Source organism: Bubalus kerabau, chromosome 9 (assembly GCF_029407905.1).
Source record: "Bubalus kerabau isolate K-KA32 ecotype Philippines breed swamp buffalo chromosome 9, PCC_UOA_SB_1v2, whole genome shotgun sequence".
Classification (NCBI taxonomy): Eukaryota; Metazoa; Chordata; class Mammalia; order Artiodactyla; family Bovidae; genus Bubalus; species Bubalus kerabau.
This window is the reverse complement of record NC_073632.1, coordinates 35712060-35730312: the sequence shown is the minus strand read 5'-3', so window position 1 is coordinate 35730312 and position 18253 is coordinate 35712060. Positions and strand designations below refer to the sequence as shown.

At 36.3% G+C, this 18253-nt stretch overlaps 1 protein-coding gene across 41 annotated transcripts in view; it reads right to left on the bottom strand.

Annotated features, from left to right (window-relative positions):
- The window catches only part of TRDN (triadin), a 414851-nt gene that overhangs the window by 294747 nt on the left and 101851 nt on the right, over nucleotides 1–18253 (bottom strand). For all 41 annotated transcript variants that reach the window (XM_055535018.1, XM_055535007.1, XM_055535006.1 and 38 more), the window contains exon 5: nucleotides 3460–3519. In XM_055535018.1, coding sequence (XP_055390993.1) covers nucleotides 3460–3519 — 60 coding nt within the window. The remainder of the gene's footprint in view (nucleotides 1–3459; nucleotides 3520–18253) is intronic.

Here is an 18253-nt window from a genome sequence, read left to right as displayed (position 1 = left end):
AGGGACTAACGAGGAGGTAGCTGGGTAAGGAAGGTAAGCAGTAAAGTGGACAGAGCTGGAAATGTGTAGGGCTATCTATTAGTGATCATAATGATGAGGGCCTTTTATCTCATGACTGACAGTGTGGCTTTTATCTCTATATATAGCACTGTGATGACAACAGGTGGATTTAAGCCCATGAGTATGATTAATATGGATTTGAGAGGTTAATGGGGGCTTCCATAGTGACTCAGACAGTAAAGAATCAGCCTGCAATGTGGGAGACCTGGGTTTGACCCCTGGGAAGATCCCCTGGAGAAGGAAATGGCAACCCACTCCAGTATTCTTGCCTAGAAAATCCCGTGGACAGAGGAGCCTGGTGGGCTAATGCGGGGCGGGGGTGGGGGGCTTGAGAGGTTAATGCAGAAGTCACTTAAGAAGTGACTGTCACAACCTAATTGGTAGACGATTGTAGAAGGGATAATAATGGGAGAGGAGAAGTGAGAATGCACTAAATTAGAGTGAAAAGGGAGGACAACAAGGGGCTAAGCAGGATTGGGCTTTGGTGTTGAAAGACACCAACAAGTCAGGGATTGCAACTCAAAGGTCCTCAAAAATAAAGCAGATAAATGTCTACTCCAGTAGTGACAAGGGAGAATGGAGGAGACTGATAAACAGAGGGTACAGGGTCTACCTAATGACATCCAGGTGTAAGTTATTTTAACATACTGGCTGGTCAAAGAGAACTTCTGTGGGATATACTTGAACTCTAGGCCAGGAATTTGACTATATTCTAACCATGACCTCTCATTTGAAGAGGTTGATTTGAATTCCAGCCTTACCTCCCAAACATTAAAGGAACCAGGATGGAATCTGCATATGGATATATATATCCATATGCAGATTTATATATATATATATATATACTTTTTTATTTTTTTAAAAATTACAACATCTTCTTTCTTTTTAATTATATATATTTTATTTTTGGCTGTGCTGGGTCTTCACTGATGAACAGACTTTTCTCTAGTTGAGGTGAGTGGGGGCTGCTTTCGAGTTTCAGTGTGTGGGCTTCGCATTGTGGTGGTTTCTCTTTTGCTGGGTGTGGGCTCTGGGACACGTGGGCTTCAGTAGCTGTGGCACATGGGCTCAGCAGTTCCCAGGCTCTAGAGCACAGGCTTAGTATTTGTGGCACAAAGGCTTAGTTGCTCCACATCATGTAGGATCCTCCTGGAACAGGGGTCATACCCATGTCACCCTCATTCCCAGGTAGATTCTTTACCACTGAGCCACCAGAGAAGGCCTGGATATATATATACTTTAAAACCCATCCAGATGATTCTAAGGTCCAGTCAGGGGTGTGTACCACTTTAGGTCAAAATGACTCCTAACTTTTTAGCTTGAATAACATGGGTGAATGGTGATGTTAATTTTTAGGACAAAGAATACAGAGGAGTGAAGACATTTTGTGCAACAGAAGTTAATACACCAGCTTCTGCATAACATATCTCTTTAGACTCAGATATTTGCTGGCTTGTCTGTAATCATTGCAGACAACTATTACCTTGGATATACTCTACCATTCCATATAAGAATTCAAGTGCTTTGATAACAAATTCCTAACTATCTATCATATATAACCATAACTGATATGCAATGTGGCATAGAGAAAATCTTTATCTAGACAAATGAGCAGTTATAAAACCACATTTATTTTCACTGAAATACTTGGGAATAGAAAGCACGTTTTATCCTGCTCTACCTGGATGAGGAAACTAATCAGTAAAATGAAATCTTTTGTTCATACTTGCATGAAAAAAAAAATTGTAGAAAAAGTATCTCTGAAGCCTATTTCACTGTTGAACAACTGAAGCTCCATTTTCTCTTTCTTGAGAAATGTTCACTTTCCCAAAATATACTTCATCTATTCAGGAAATATATTCAGGTACTAATCTCTAGCCCAGGCTTTCAGAAATTTATTTTAAACTTCAGCCAGATTCACTGTTTTAATTATGCAAAACTCACTTGTTTAATAAACCCACTCTACAGCCCGCTGCTCAAAGTCTTTAACAGCAGGATTCTAATAGAGCCAGGTCCAAAATGCAAATGGTACCATCTGTATCACCACATCCACTCCAGCAGCATTGCTGTTAGATTAGTAGTACAGTCTGCAAGATAAAACAGCAGACACCCAAATCATGTGGAACCAGTTGAGTTTCTGTTTAACCTCCAGCCGATAGAAACACATAACCAGTTCAGTGATGGCTAGCTTAGTCAATCCATAGCCAAGAGCTGTGTCCAATTTCCCTGACTAAAGGAATTAAGAACCAAAAAGGGAAAGGGAGTAGAAAGAAGACATTAGTTCTCTAAGTCCAAATATAAATAGGTTTCAACTGAGTAACCTTCATTGTCCCTGGTTGTATAAAGATTAGCTGACCAATCTGGAACTAATTCAAGCATTAGGATTAAAGACATAATATTTGCAGAATGATTTGAACTCTTCACAAAAAGGAAGTACATGAAGTATATTAAAAAAGAAAACATGGTATTTTAGTGTGGAATCACATACTGGTATAATTTCAGCTTAATTAGAACTTGTATGAAGCTACTACTTGCAACTTTGATATTTGTACAGATCATTTTGTACTAGTCAGTTTTTGACATAATAAATATTAGACAACATTCAATTTTTATCCAGGAAAACTCTTTCATTTTCAGTCTGCATCACACAAATTTAAATAATGAGGTTTTTATTTTTGCCCTGGCTCACCCAGTATCACATGAGACTGACCATTGGGGAAACTTGGGCATCTTAAGAAACATGTTCTTTTGAATGTTTTTGCTTCCTATAAGTGTTTTTCTTTTTTTTAAGTTTTAGGACTACATGGGTCACTCCTAGAAAAATGATGCTTGCAAGATGAGCAAGACAATGCTGGCCATTATTAGTACGCCTCAAATGCAAGATTTCAGTTACTAGATTCAGTTGAGCTGAAAAGGATATTAATTATCACACTGTCATTCTGCCTCTACCCCTTGAGACTGTTTAAGCAAGCTCTGAGACCACAGCAGTCATCAGTGAGATAGGACAAAACTTTTATTTCTATGCTGACGATTTTAAAGATATTGCATGGCATAAAAAAATTCAAGTTAAAAAGAACCGAGCTCTGATTTATTATATTAACCGATTAAAGATGGAAAATTGCTTGCTAATAGGTCAAAATATATGTTTGTGGTACTAGCTTAATAAACAAAAGCTGACTGCAAATAACTGAAAGACTGTCACCCATTTTGAAGTTATTCTGATCCGATAATTAAGCATTAAATATTTATACAGAGTTTCCCTAGAAGTAAACTTACTTAAACACTATCAAAAAGTAAGACAAAAGAGCACTAAACATAAAATTTTCCATTCTCTCATGTAAATGTACAAAATATATACCCTGAATAAAAACAAGATTAAACACAAAATTCAACACTTACCTTTAGTTTGTATTTTCTTTTCAGGTTTCTCCAGTTTTTCAGTCTTTTCTTTGTGTATTTCTAGGAAAAATTATGATTTGCTTTTACAAACTCTTTTTGAAAATGTACAAAATATAAATCATAACTATGATCTAAATGTCATAATATTACCATGAAGTCCAAATTATTTTATCCAACAAATTTATAGGTATCTAAAAGGAAAGAATCATTGAAACATATTGCCACATAAATCCCTCATTTATTGATATAAGGAAAAACTTGAAGTTATCTAAAAATTAGAGTTATTGAAAAAGCTTAAAACTTACATCAATAAATGTTGCCACTGTTTTCAGTGCTAAATCTGATCACAAATTATAATTATGTTTTATTTCAATTACTCTCAATACAAATTAAGGCTCCTTAGTAAAAATGTCATTTAGATTTAGAAAGATTTAGTTTTTACATATTAAATTAAGAATTTGTGAAATGAACTGTAAGTATCTAATAAATATATCTCAGAAGTATTGATTCTAAGCCATGTTTAGAATCAAAATCTGGCATTGCATTTAACCAATAATTACTGCAAGCAGATAGACACATTTCATAGAATTAGTTAGCTATTACATTTTTTCTAAATATCAGGTTTTAAGAAATATATTTGATTTGCTGCTAGTTCAGTATATATACATTGCCAAGGCTTAGAAAATATAGTTAATTCTGAATTTGCAGTTAATTTGGACAGAAGTAAATTTGAGATTAGAGTTTACAAATATGATTACTACCTCTGAAAAGAGACTTAGTCTTAAATACCATGGTGTTTCTTATAAAAATGCTAATGAGTTTTACTTATTTATTTATCATAACTTTATTCTACAGATGGTCTGAGATGGTGCTAATTACTGTACATATTCTAAATTCTCCATTTGTATGTTTGAATTTGCATTTTTATAATTTTTCTGGATGTCTAAAATCAAGATCAACTAGAGGAAAATACTAAAATCTTCAGAAAAGACAGTTTCTTTCACTCACCAGTTAAAGAAATAATCACATTGTGAAGATCTCCTCCCCTCATTTTCCCCATTAATCAGTTATACTATTTATAAAGCCACTCTTCTACCCTTATCCCATTCATGACTTTGAAAATGGCAGTGGAGATACAGAAGAGTTAAGATTTCCAACTACATTTCTGGAAAAAAAAAAAAACAAAACAGAAAAAGCCTTCAAGGTGTGTGAAATGATTTCCAAAGAGCGTAGGAAACATTTACCTTCCAGCTTCTCTCATTATTATTATTATTAATCTCAACTTTATGCCTCCAGATCTTACTTCAAAGCATGGTTTCTCATCCTAGCATTATTGATTTTTGGATTGGGAAAAATCATTATTTGGAGGTGGGTAGGGCTATTGTGTGCACTGTAGAGTACTGAGCAGCACAGCACCCTATTAAATGATTCTAGATGCTACGCCATCCCTAGTCATGACTACAAAGAATGTCATTAGATTTTGTCAAGTGACCTTTATTGACAATTTGTATCTTTAGAGCAATCACTCTTTGTCACCCATATTGCCCAATGCAGTGGCCACTAGACATGTGTACATGTTAAGGATATGATATGTGATTAATCTAAATTGAAATGTGCTATAAATGTAAGTACAAAACAGTTTATGAAGACTTAATGCTAAAAAGAATAAAATATATCATAATTTTTGTATTAATTACATATTGGAATGATATTATTTTGGACATATTGTGGTGGTTTTATTTGTGTGTCAACTTGGCTAGGCTACGATCTCAAATCATTCAAATGAACACTAATCTAGAAGTTGAAAGTGAAAGTCACTCAGTTGTGTCAGACTCTTTGCAACCCTATGGACTACACAGTCCATGGAATTCTCCAGGAAAGAAAACTGAAGTGGGTAAGCCTTCCCTTCTCCAGGGGTTTTTCCCAACCCAGGTCTCCGGCATTGCGGGCAGATTCCTTACCAGCTGAGCCACAAAGGAAGCCCAAGAATACTGGAGTGGGTAGCCTATCCCTTCACTAGCTGATCTTCCTGACCCAGGAATCAAACCGGGCTTTCCTGCATTAGAGGCAGATTCTTTACCAACTGAGCTATCAGGGAAGCCCAGTGTAGAAGTTTCTATGAAGGTATTTTGCAGATATAATTAAAATTCCTAGTTTATTGATTTTTAAATAACATGATTCTGGATCATCTGGGTGGGCTTGTCTGATTCTATTGAAGGGTCTTAAAAACAGGTTTGAGGTTCCCTGGGAGAAAGAATAAAGTCTTTGGGTGTACAATGCTTTGGTGCATGCACATGGGCTCAAGCTTGCTCATGATTTTTACTTTCTAACTGCCTGTCCTGTGCCTTCTGATTTGCTCAGCCAGTCTGCACAATCACATAGGCCAATTTCTTGCCACAAATGTCTTAATAGATAAATATACCTGCATAATTTCCTACTGGTTTTACTTCTTTGGTTGAGATCTGACTGATACTATAGATTAAATAAGAAATATTATTCAAATTAATTCCATATTTTTCTTTTTGTGCTGTGCTCAGTCATGTCGGACTCTTCATGATCCCATGAACTGCAGTCCACCAGGCTCCTCTGTCCTTGGCATTCTCCAGGCAAGAACAGTGGAGTGAGTAGCTATTCCCTTCTTCAGGGGATCTTCCAGACTCAGGAATCAAACTGGGGTCTCCTGCATTGCAGGTAGATTCTTTACCAGCTACCAGGGAAGTTCTTATTTTATTTATTTTTTTTCTTTTTATAATTTTATAATGTGGCTACTCAAAAAAAATTTAAATATACATATGGCTCACACTTTATTAGTTTTGGACAGTACTGGTCTGGTCCTGGGGCAGGCAAATTACCTTTTTAGGTCATCTATAGGGTTAAATCCCATGGACGGAGGAGCCTGTTAGGCTGCAGTCCATGGGGTCGCTAAGAGTCGGACACGACTGAGCGACTTCACTTTCACTTTTCACTTTCATGCATTGGAGAAGGAAATGGCAGCCCACTCCAGTGTTCTTGCCTGGAGAATCCCAGGGACGGGGGAGCCTGGTGGGCTGCCGTCTATGAGGTCGCACAGAGTCGGACACGACTGAAGTGACTTAGCATAGCATAGCATAGCATAGGGTTAAATCTTCTATAAATGAATCATAAAACCAAACTGAAAATGCTCCCTTGCCCATACCATTCTCCTTCCTCCCTCCTATTTAAACTACCAGAAGCAATGGTGAAGACTGGTGCCTTGTATAACTCAGTATGATTAAGTAAAATGATTCAGAGTGGTTAAAGATTTAGAGTGGTCTTTGCAAGCACCAAGGGAATCATCCTTAAGAAATAATTTCTTATTCCCAAAGGGGATTAATTTGAATATAGAAATGGAATGAAACATTCTAAATTAAAAATTTATATGAAATGTTGCATCTTCTGTGACTGAACTATTGTTGAAGCTATCATTACTTTTCTAGATTGACTACTTTTCTGCGTCTCCTCACTTCCTTAATTAGTAACTGCTTGAGTCTGCAATTTGGAACTCATAGAAGGCCTCAGAGACTAAGGCCTCTTTTTTCCCTACAAATAAGAAATGGGTGATACAGAGAGGCTTTCAGTCCAGGGAGCCCCTGAGGGTCCTGCTCATTACAGTCTCAAGGACAAAGTCCTAACATTTTCTATTTCTGATTCTGAACTTCAGCTTTCAATAAACTAAGACAGCTCCACTGATCTGGAAAGATACATTCAGATTTTTTGAAAGTGGGAGTCCCAGATTAAAACTCACACACACACACATACAGTCTGTGCACATACAAGTCTCTACGGCTAACAATGAAATATAATGACTTACATAGATAGTGTTTTGCAAAAACATCATCAACAATTTTTTTTATTTGATGATCTCTTGAAGACTTAGTATTTCTGTACACATAAATGCAGACAGGCACAACCAACTTTGTAAAGGCATACACACATACATTTCTTTGCTTGTAGATGACAAAAGAAACTTATTTCTGATGATTCTGAATTGGAACTGATTTTGCTACTGTGAAACACATCTCTCCGGCATAAGGCAATCAAAGCCCAGTAGATTCAGAAAAAGCTCTTTACCTTCCCTTCAAGTGCCTAAATATACATGGAAATATGGCCTGTACCAAAGAGAAAGCTATAACCAGAGATACAATAAACTTACTGTATAACAGAACAATCTTTATTTTCCAAACATCTATTGTCCCTTCTTCTAAGTGGCCTTCCTTCCCTTTGTGTCCTCAGACCACTCTCCCTTTCCTTAGCTCAGGATGCTAATTATATAAGACTTAAATACTTGGCTGCCCTTCGGGTTTCATATTTTTAATGGGGCTTCCATATGTATGAACTTTATGTTTCTCCTTATATCAATTTAATTATTAGACCAGAAAAAAAGCCTAGAAGAGAAAAAGCAAAATTTTTCTGGCACTACTTTTCAAACTTGAGGCTAAATTAAATGTCTCTGCATGTTTTATTGCAACATTACGTTTTCTTTGGGGATTGTATTACATCACTATTGTCACTGTCCATGGCTATCAAATGTCCAAAGAAGCCAATGTAGCCTCTATGCAGTGTGCCTGCCAGTTCTATCTCCTTACACTTCAGCCAGGAAATGATGACCATTCAGGCTCCTGCCCAACTGAGTAACAGCATGCTACCAATTTTGACTTCAGAAAGATCTTTTTTCTCATAAACAGATAATGCCTAATTTCTTACTCTCAACTGCTCTTGCCAGCTAAGGGCCATTCGTGTGAGAACGGAAAATTAAATTTAAAGATTCAAGTCTGTAAAGTAGAAATTTATTACCCTATGGCTTTCAGCAAAACTCAAAGAAAAATAAAATTTCATATATTAATACTAGCTTCTAGTTATTCAATAATGTCTATAGACAGGGGAAATGCCTCTACTTACATGACACAGCAGTAATGCATAGCAGCATAAAGTTTCATTTAACTTTGACACTCCTTAAAAATAGATCACTAAACCTGAACCAATTCTGGACACAGGGGACAAAGAAAAAGGTCAAAGCAGTCATTATTTACCTCCAAATGTATGTGCTTTACCTTAGGTTACAGTCCAGTGTCTCTGAGAATGTGATAAGTCTCAGGATCAGATTCTAGTTGGAATGATAAACCATTTGGTAACAGTAAACCTGAGAGATTGGTTTGTGTCTTAAAAAGCAGGAAGTCAAAGTATTTCAATCCCAGGTGTCAGACTATCCATAGGTCCTTAAAGGTACAGAGTTCAATTTAAAATTTTGAGAACTGGAGAAGGGAAAAACAAATGGGAAAGAGTGACAGTTATCTCAGTGTGTCAGAAAGTAGTGAAAGGAAACCCTTCGTTTTACTGAATTATCGATAACCTTAACTGATACGAATCAGTTCCACTAGTGCTTACCATGTTTGTAAGGATACAAGGGGAACTTAAGAGAAGGGCAAGTTACTTCCACAGAAATGGGAAGTGTATTCCAACTCCTTTCGCTAGTCCTGTTTCTCAATTACATTTTTCATTATCTGTAGGGAAGTATGTGTAAATATGAGAAGTGGAGAAAAAAGTATAAGTCTTCTTTCAGATTCTTATTGTTATTCATCTCACTTTCCTAGGCTTTAAAGGCATTTAGACATTTTTCTTATTAAAGGAATCCAGAGAATTTAAACTCTGGCTTTCATGCTTTATAATTCAATGGAGATAATAAAAAATATACCCTCCTAGGTCAGGGTGTTTTTCTAAAGTCGAATGCCAAATAAGTAATTAGATTACAGTTCAACGTCTCTGAAGAAGTATTAGTCTCAGCATCAGACTTGTAAAGTGCTCAGAAACAGGAGAAGGAGATGTAATAACTTATTATGTTGCTGAGAAAAAAACAAACATTAGTATTATTTAGAGTATTCATTATTTCTGGATTGCAGTAATCATTAAATGATTATTTGAGTAACTGTCATACTAAAGATGACATAAATCAATACAATTCTGGCATAATTAAAATGCATTTTGTTAGAAAACTCTGGACACATAAACTATTAAAAGATCTACACAAAAATATTATCATTGCTGGCATGTATTAAAATGCAGTTTAGTGTTGGAAGATAATTAATGCCTGAGTCAATCTACTCCATTCAAATATAATTCTCATACCTACTAGCTGTGCAAACTTCATGTCCTCATCTGGAAAATGAGGTTTATAATAGTACCTACCACATAGATTTAGGCTTCCCTGATGGCTCAGTAAAGAATCTGCCTGTAATGCAGGAGACCACCTGCAATGTATGAGTCCTGGATTCAGTTTCTAGGTAGGGAAGACCCCTTGGAGAGGGAAATGGCAACTCACTCCAGTATTTTCATTTGGGAAATCCCAACGACAGAGAAGCCCGGCAGGCTATATAGTCCATGGGGTCACAAAAGAGTTGGACATGACTTAGTGACTAAACCATCACAACCACATAGATTTACATGAGGAACAACATGTTAAAATGTAAAGGATTTAGAGCAGCACCTGGTATCTGATAAACATTATGTAAATATCGGCTATTATTATTATTATTGTCTCCCTTACTAAATTCTAAGTTTTCTGAGGGCAAAAACTATGTCTATTTTGTTTCACAGTAAATTTTCAATAATAATTGGCACATACTAACTACTTGATAAATACATATTAAGTTAAAAAGTAAATATTTGAGCAACATTATAAATAACCAACTCCTACACAACAAAGAAAGTTGTGGTAGATAGTATTTTACCTGTTCTTTATGACAGAATGCTCAAACGACTTAAATACTAAAATGTGTGTGGTTGAAAATTTTGAGACAGTAAAACGTTGTATTTCTCAACATTTTTACTTCCTATTAGAAATGCTGGAGAAAGTTGCAGGATTTTACTATTGGTGGAAATTTTAAAATGTATATGAAAGATATTGTAAATTGTAACACTTGTACAAAAGGTAGGGCTTTTTTCTTATTTGTTTACAGGAGCTTTATTTATAATTGTCAAAACTTGGAAGCAACTGAGGTATATTTCAGCAGGTAAGTGAAGAAATATACTGTTATACCTCCAGATATGGAATATCATTCAACACTAATATGAAATAAAAATACATCATCAAGCCATAAAAAGATATGGAAGAAAATTAAAGGCATATTACCAACATATTTTTAAAGCATTTTTCCCCACAGTCATTAACATGGGTGTCAATAAGTTAGGGTTTTTTAATATTGTTTTCCTGGAACACTGAAAAGCTAAATAATAATCAAATTAAAGGCACTGAGCATTTTTAATACTTTGCCTTAAGTTATCCATAGATGCTTACATGCAGGATATCAACTATGAACTGACATATATAATTGAAAATTATATCTATATTAAAATATTAACAATTAAAATCATCTTCATTTTAACAGAAAAATAATTTGAAACTGGTTTTAAAGTGGGATATGCTATCCCATCTAACTTGAAGGGGGTAAAAAATTTCTATTTCTTTTGGTCTCCATGTTAAGGAATATTTCATTTCAGTTTTCCCTATTTGTGATTATGGCACTTAAGTGATAATCTGCCTTCTTTTGTGTAATAACACTGCTTACATATTTATAGTATTTTATATGTAGAATAGTGACATGTTGGCATTTGTTGTATATATTTCTGTTGGATACCTGAGAGGACAGATATAAATTTTAGTGATCTTCCTGGTGGCCCAAAGTGGAACTTCTATGTATAATGGTGAATTTTCTGGTTCTCATCAAAAACAAGCAGCACATAATAGCCAAAATCTTTAAAACTCCCAGTGAGAAATGAAAATTTGTTTCATTGGTTTGGTTATCCTTCTTCATCTTCAGGCTGTTTAATTCTATCAAAATGTATTTATCTAAGCTCTACATCTCCCAGGGTGCAGTGTTAATCACAGACTAACCAACCTTGCTTGACGCTCACATTTAACTTAGGAAGAGAGGCCATATGTATAAAAAACAAATAGGAAGGTCAACAGCAGCAGCAACCAATGGGACCAGAATTAGTAAAAATAGATTGTCCTAAATAAGTCCAAAGAATGAGTTTACTGCAGTAAAGACTTTCTGAATTATTTTGTTATATTACATGTATTTTACTTATTATAAATTGTTATTATCTACTTAAATCATAACACAGTTTATTGTTGAGCAGTTTATAAATTTGTTTAAGTCTTACACGGATAGTTTAAAGCACACAATTTTTTTCTCTATATGACATACTGTTAATAAATTTAAAATATTATCTCTTCAAGATTTTAAAATGACAGACTCAAGAAATTTAAAGGATAATCTCTGTCACCAAGGCAACCATCCTAATTCTTTTCGATGACAACCCAGTTTATTAAATTGTTCTGAGGGTTGTGGATTTTAAATAATGCCTTTTGTCAAGATGTTTTCTCAATATATCTCACAAGTGCTAGACAGTATAAAATATCTTTTTATAATTTTTATTTTAATATTAAAAATTCAAATTATTTATTCACTTGAACATAGAATCTACACTTGTCAGATTTTGCCAATTGTTATTAGGACACAAAAGTTCAAATAAATAACTGAACAAATTTAGTTATCTCTTTAGTGGCTAGTTAAGGAATGCTAAAGGAGAATATTTTGCTGAATTCTCAGTATTTTATATGAATATACCAAATGATGTGTAGCTATTTGTATTTTAATGATTCTCATAATTTTCTAGTGCACTGATAAACAAAAATTTTGAGGAAAGTACACTACTAACCATTAATAAAGGGTGAAAAAGAATACTTTCTCCTCCTCCTTAATGCATCTAGTGTTTTTGAATAAGTAGGGAAACATTCCAGGTATTGTGATAGGCAAATATTGAGGACAGTTTTCTTCAGGGTTATTGAAGCCCATACATACATATATACATATATATATATAACATATATAACCATATTTTAATATGTTTGAATGTTTGATTACTTGGCAAAATTTTCTAAAATAAGCAAAACTTTTTCAAGAAAACTAATAATCTTAGCACTGCATAGTATTGACCCTTATAAAAACAGCAAAACATATATATATATGTGTGTGCCCAATCTCATTTTTTCCATAAGCCCAGTGTGTGTGTGTGTGTGTGTGTGTGTTAGTTGCTCAGTCATGTCTGACTCTTTGCGACCCCATGGACTGCAGCTTGCCAGGCTTCTCTGTCCATGGAATTCTCCAGGCAAGAACACTGGAGTGGGTTGCCATTTCTTTTTCCACAAAAACCCAGTAATTTCTGGTTAATTCATTTTTCCTCTCTGATTTGTATTTTCCCTATTTTTCTCTGCAAATTTTATTTTCCCCACTTATAAAATGAGAACACCTTCATGGATCACAGCCTTGTCATGATGAAAGAGCTTGTATAACTCAGTGAAGCTATGAGCCATGCCATACAGGGCCAGCCAAGATGGACAGGTCATAGTGGCGAGTTCTGACAAAATATGGTCGACTAGAGCAGGATGCGTAGAGTCGGACACAACTGAAGCGACTTAGCAGCAGCAGCAGCAGAGCAGGAAATAGCAACCCACTGTAGTATTTTTGCCTAGAGAACCCCATGAACAGTATAAAAAGACAAAAAGACATGATATCAGAAGATGAGCACTCCCAAGTAAGAATGTATCCAATATGCTACTGGGGAAGAGCAGAGGGCAATTACTAATAGCTCCAGAAAGAATGAAGCAGTTGGGCCAAGCAGAAATGATGCTCAGCTGTGGATGTGTCTGGTGGTGAAAGTGGTCTGATGCTGTAAAGAAAAATATTGCATAGGAACCTGGAATGTTAGGTTCGTGAATCAAGGTAAATTAGATGTGGTCAAGGAGGAGATGGCAAGATTGAACACTGACATCTTAAGAGTGAATTAAAATGGACAGGAATGGGTGAATTTAATTCAGATGACCATTATATATACTATTGTGGGTGAGAATCCCTTAGAAGAAATGGAGCAGCCCTCATAGTCCAAAGTGCAGTACTTGGGTGCAATCTGATAAAAGATAGAATGACCTCACTTTGTTTCCAAGGCGAACCACTCAACATCACAGTAATCCAAGTCTATGCTGCAATCATTGATGCCAAAGAAGCTGAAATTGAGCTTTTATGAAGACCTACAGGGGCTTCCCCAGTGGCACAGTGGTAAAGAAAAACTCTGCCTGCAATGTAGGAGCTGCAGGAGACTCAGGTTCGGTCCCTGGGTTAGGAAGATCCCCTGGAGAAGGGAATGGCAACCCACTCCAACATTCTTGCCTGGAGAATCCCATGGACAGAGGAGCCTGGCACACTATAGTCCATAGGGTTGCAGAGTTGAACATGACTGAAATGATATAGCACGCAGGCACACATGAAGACCTACAAGACCACCTAGAAGGAATAACAAAAAAGATGTCTTTTTCATCTCAGGAGATTGAAATGCAAAACTAGGAAGTCAAGAGATACCTGGAGTAATAGACAAGTTTGGCCTTGGAGTACAAAATGAATCAGGGCAAAGGCTCACAGTTTTGTCAAGAGAACATGCTGGTCATAGCAAACACCCTTCTCCAACAACACAAGAGATGACTCTATACGTGGACATCACCAAATGGTCAATACCTAAATCAGATTGATTATATTCTTTGCAGCCGAAGATGGAGAAGCTATATATAGTCAGCAAAAACAAAACCTGCAGCTGACTGTGGCTCAGATCATGAGGTTCTTATTGCAAAATTCAGGCTTAAATTGAAAAAAAGTAGGAAAAATCCCTAGGCCATTCAGGTATGACCTAAATCAAACCCCTTATGATTATGCAGTGAAAGTGATGAATGGGTTTAAGAGATTAGATCTGCTAGACAGAGTACCTGAAGAACTAGGAACAAGGTCGGTAACACTGTACAGGAGGGGGTGACCAAAGCCATCTCCAAGAAAAAGAAATTCAACAAAGCAAAGTGGTTATCTGAAGAGGCTTTACAAATAGGAAAGAAGAGAAGCAAAAGGCAAGGGAAAGATACCATCAACTGTATTCAGAGTTGCAGAGAATAGCAAGGAGACATAAGAAGCCCTTCTTAAATGAAAAATGCAAAGAAATTGAGCAAAACAATAGAATGGGAAAGACTAGAGTTCTATTCATGAAAACTGGAGATATCAAGGGAATATTTCATGTAAGGATGGGCACAATAAAGAACAGAATTGGTAAGGGCTTAACAGAAGCAGAAGATATTAAGAAGAAGTGGCAAGAATACACAACTATACAAAAAACTGGGTAACCACGATAGTGTGTTCATTCACCTAGATCCAGACATCCTGGAGTGTGAAGTCAAGTGGGCCTTAGGAAGCATTACTATGAGCAAAATTAGTGGAGCTGACAGAATTTCAGCTGAGCTATTTAAAATCCTAAAAGACAATGCTGTTAAAGTACTGTTCTCAAAAAGACAGAAAATTTGGAAAACTCAGCAGTGCTCACAGGGCTGGAAAAGGTCAGTTTTCATTCCAGTCCCAATGAAAGGCAATGCCAAAGAATGTTCAAACTAGCAAACCATTGTGCTCTTTCACATGCTAGCAAGGTAACGCTCAAAATCCTTCAAGTTAGGCTCCAACAGTATGTGAACTGAGAACATCCAGATGTAAAGCTGGGTTTAAAAAAGGAAGAGGAACCAAAGATGAAGTTGCCAACATTTGTTGGATCATGGAGAAAGCAAGGGAATTAAAAAAAAAAGCATTTGTTCCATTGACAATGCAAAAGCCTTTGACTTTGTGGATCAGTCAAAGTAAAATTGAGGAAAATTCTTAAAGAGATAGGAGTACCAGACCACATTACCTGTGTGTTGAGAAACCTGTATGCGGGTCAAGAAGCAACAGCTAGAACTGGACATGGAAAAACTGACTGGTTGCAAATTGGGAAAGGAGTATGACAAGGCTATCTATTGTTAATCTGCTCATTTAACTCATATGCAGAGTACATCATGTGAAATGAAGGGCTAGCTGAATCACAAACTGGAATCAAGATTGCTGGGAAAAATATCAACAACCTCAGATACACAGATGATACCACTCTTATGGCAAAAAATGAAGAGGAACTAAAGAGCCTCCTGATGAGGGTGAAAGAGAGAGTGAAAAAGCTGGCTTAAAACTCAACATTAAAAAAGTTAAGATCATGCATCCAGTACCACCACTTCACGGAAAATAGAATGGGAATAAGTGGAAGCAGTGACAAATTTTATTTTCTTGGGCTCCAAGATCACTCTGGACAGTGACTGTAACTATGAAATTAAAAGATGCTTGCTCTTTGGAAGGAAAGCTATGACAATCCTAGACAGTGTATTAAAAAGCACAGACAACACTTGGCTGACAAATGTTCTTACAGTCAGAGCTATGGCTTTTCCAATAGTCAGGTATGAGTGTGAGAACTGGACCATAAAGAAGACTAAGCATCAGAGAATGGATGCTTCTGAATTGTGGTGCTGGATAAGACTCTTTAGAGTCTCTTGTACTGCAAGGAGATCAAACCAGTCAATTCTAAAGGAAATCAACTCTGAATATTCACTGGAAGGACTGTTGCTCCAATGCTGATGCTCCAATACTTTGGCCACCTCATGCGAAGCGCCTACTCATTGGAAAAGACCTTGATGCTGGGTAGACTAGAGGCAAAAGGAGAAGGGATGGCAGAAGATGAGGTAGTTAGATAGCATCACCAACTCAACAGACATGAATCTGAGCAAACTCTGAGAGATAGTGGAGGACAGAAAAGCCTGGTGTGCTTCAGGCAATGGGGTCACAAAGAGTTAGACAGGACTTTAAGACTGAACAACAACAAAATAAAATGAGAAACTATTTCCCATGTGTTTATAAACCAGACAGAGGTGGAAATGATTAAATAATACCTTTTTGAAGATAATTACTCGTGGAGTTTACAGATTTGGATGAGGTTTTGGCTCAGTTCATATGTGTGTTTCATATTTGATGATATACTAGACAAGATCAATGTGGCTATATGTCAGATTCATCTGGAGAAATTTTAAAACATATTTCTAGTTGTAGAACAAATGTAATGTGTTTTTCATGGTGAGAAACCTTTTAGGAATCTCCAATTTAAATAAACTCTGAAGTAGTTTCAGAACCACGTCAGAAGTAGAACCTACTGTCTAAACCGATATTCCTTTGCCTGGGGAATTTTCTTAAAATGTAGATTCTGATTCATTTGGTCTACATGGAGACTGGTTCTGCATTCCTAAATCCCAGGTGATGCTAAAACTACTGACCCATTAAGCACATTTTGAGTCAAAGGACCTAGTCCAGTTGAAACTCATAGAAAAATGATTAACATATGACTGCACAATTCAACAACAGAATTAAAAAATATCATAGCTGGAAAGGATCTGGTCATCTGTAAATCTAGCATCTTTGTTTTACAGATGTGAGAACTGAGAACCACTGAGGTTAAGTAACTTAACCATAGTAGGTTAATAGCAGAAAGGGAGCTAACACAAACATCTCTTCGTTGTGTTTACTAGAGGCTATCTCAGTCATGTTCAAAATGTTGATGTGTTCAGCTGATGAGCATCAATTATCAATAGTTATTTCAATGATCTAGGTCAATGCGACAATGATATAGAATTAGTTTTTATTTTATCCTTCACAGTTTAGTATTTTCTTAACAGCAAATTCATATATAAGAACAGTCACTATGTGTAAACAAAATATGCAGTTATCCGCTTATCCTCAACTGTCTCCCTTACTGGTATCACAAAGCATGTTAGTTGCTCATTCACGCCCGAATCTTTTCAACTCCATGGACTGTAGCCTGCCAGACCCCTCTGTCCATGGAATTTTCTAGGCAAGAATATTGAAGTGGATAGCCATTTGCTTCTCCAGGGGATCTTCCAGACACATGGATCAGATCCAGGTCTCCTGCATTGCAGGCAAATTCTTCACCATCTAAGCTACCAAAACTTCTTAATTTTTTTTTTTTTTTTTTTGGTTTTGCCTCATGGCTTGTAGGATCTTAGTTCCCCAAGCAGGGATTGAATCCAGGCCCTGACAGTGAAAGCAGCAAGCTCTAACCACTCAGTCACCAGGGAATCCCCCAAACCTCTTATTTTTAGAATTAATCACTGGGTTGCAATGGTTCTCACCCTGAGTGTGCATTAGAAGCACACTGTGGAGATTTAAAAAATACAACTCAAACTCTGGAAATTCTGAGATGGGAAGTGATCTGGGATTTCAAATTAAAAATAAAAGTAAAAATTAGGTATTTTGGACAGCTGTAACTTTCCTGATGGAATCAATTATTATAACAGTGACCCTCTTTTAGTCTTAGGAACTAATCCTTTTCCAATATCAATACAAGTATTTGGGTGATACTAAACCTAATTTTTGCAGAGTCAAATACAACTGAGTGACTAAACACACAAACCTAATTTTCAGTTTCAAGAGTGGGTCTATTCCCTAGGTCTTGATAAAGTGCTTGTTGCATATCCCTGACTCCTTGATTGCTTATAACAAGAGTATGTTACTCAATATGGATCAATGAGTCAACTACATTGCTTTTGCTGAAATAGATAGGAAATAGCACAGGCTCCTCTCTAGAGTTGTTAAAGTAAGTAATTTCGGCCTCAAGTTTCTGGTAACCATAATTGCAACCAGGACAGGAAAGGTTGCCAGAGAATCAAGCAAACAAAGCAGACAAAGGAAAGCAGAATCAGTAAATGAGAAGAAAAGATTTACTAATAACACTATATAAAAAGCTGTATCTAGACATCCCTAATGTAGAAGGCAATGGCAACCCACTCCAGTACTCTTGCCTGGAAAATCCCATGGACAGAGGA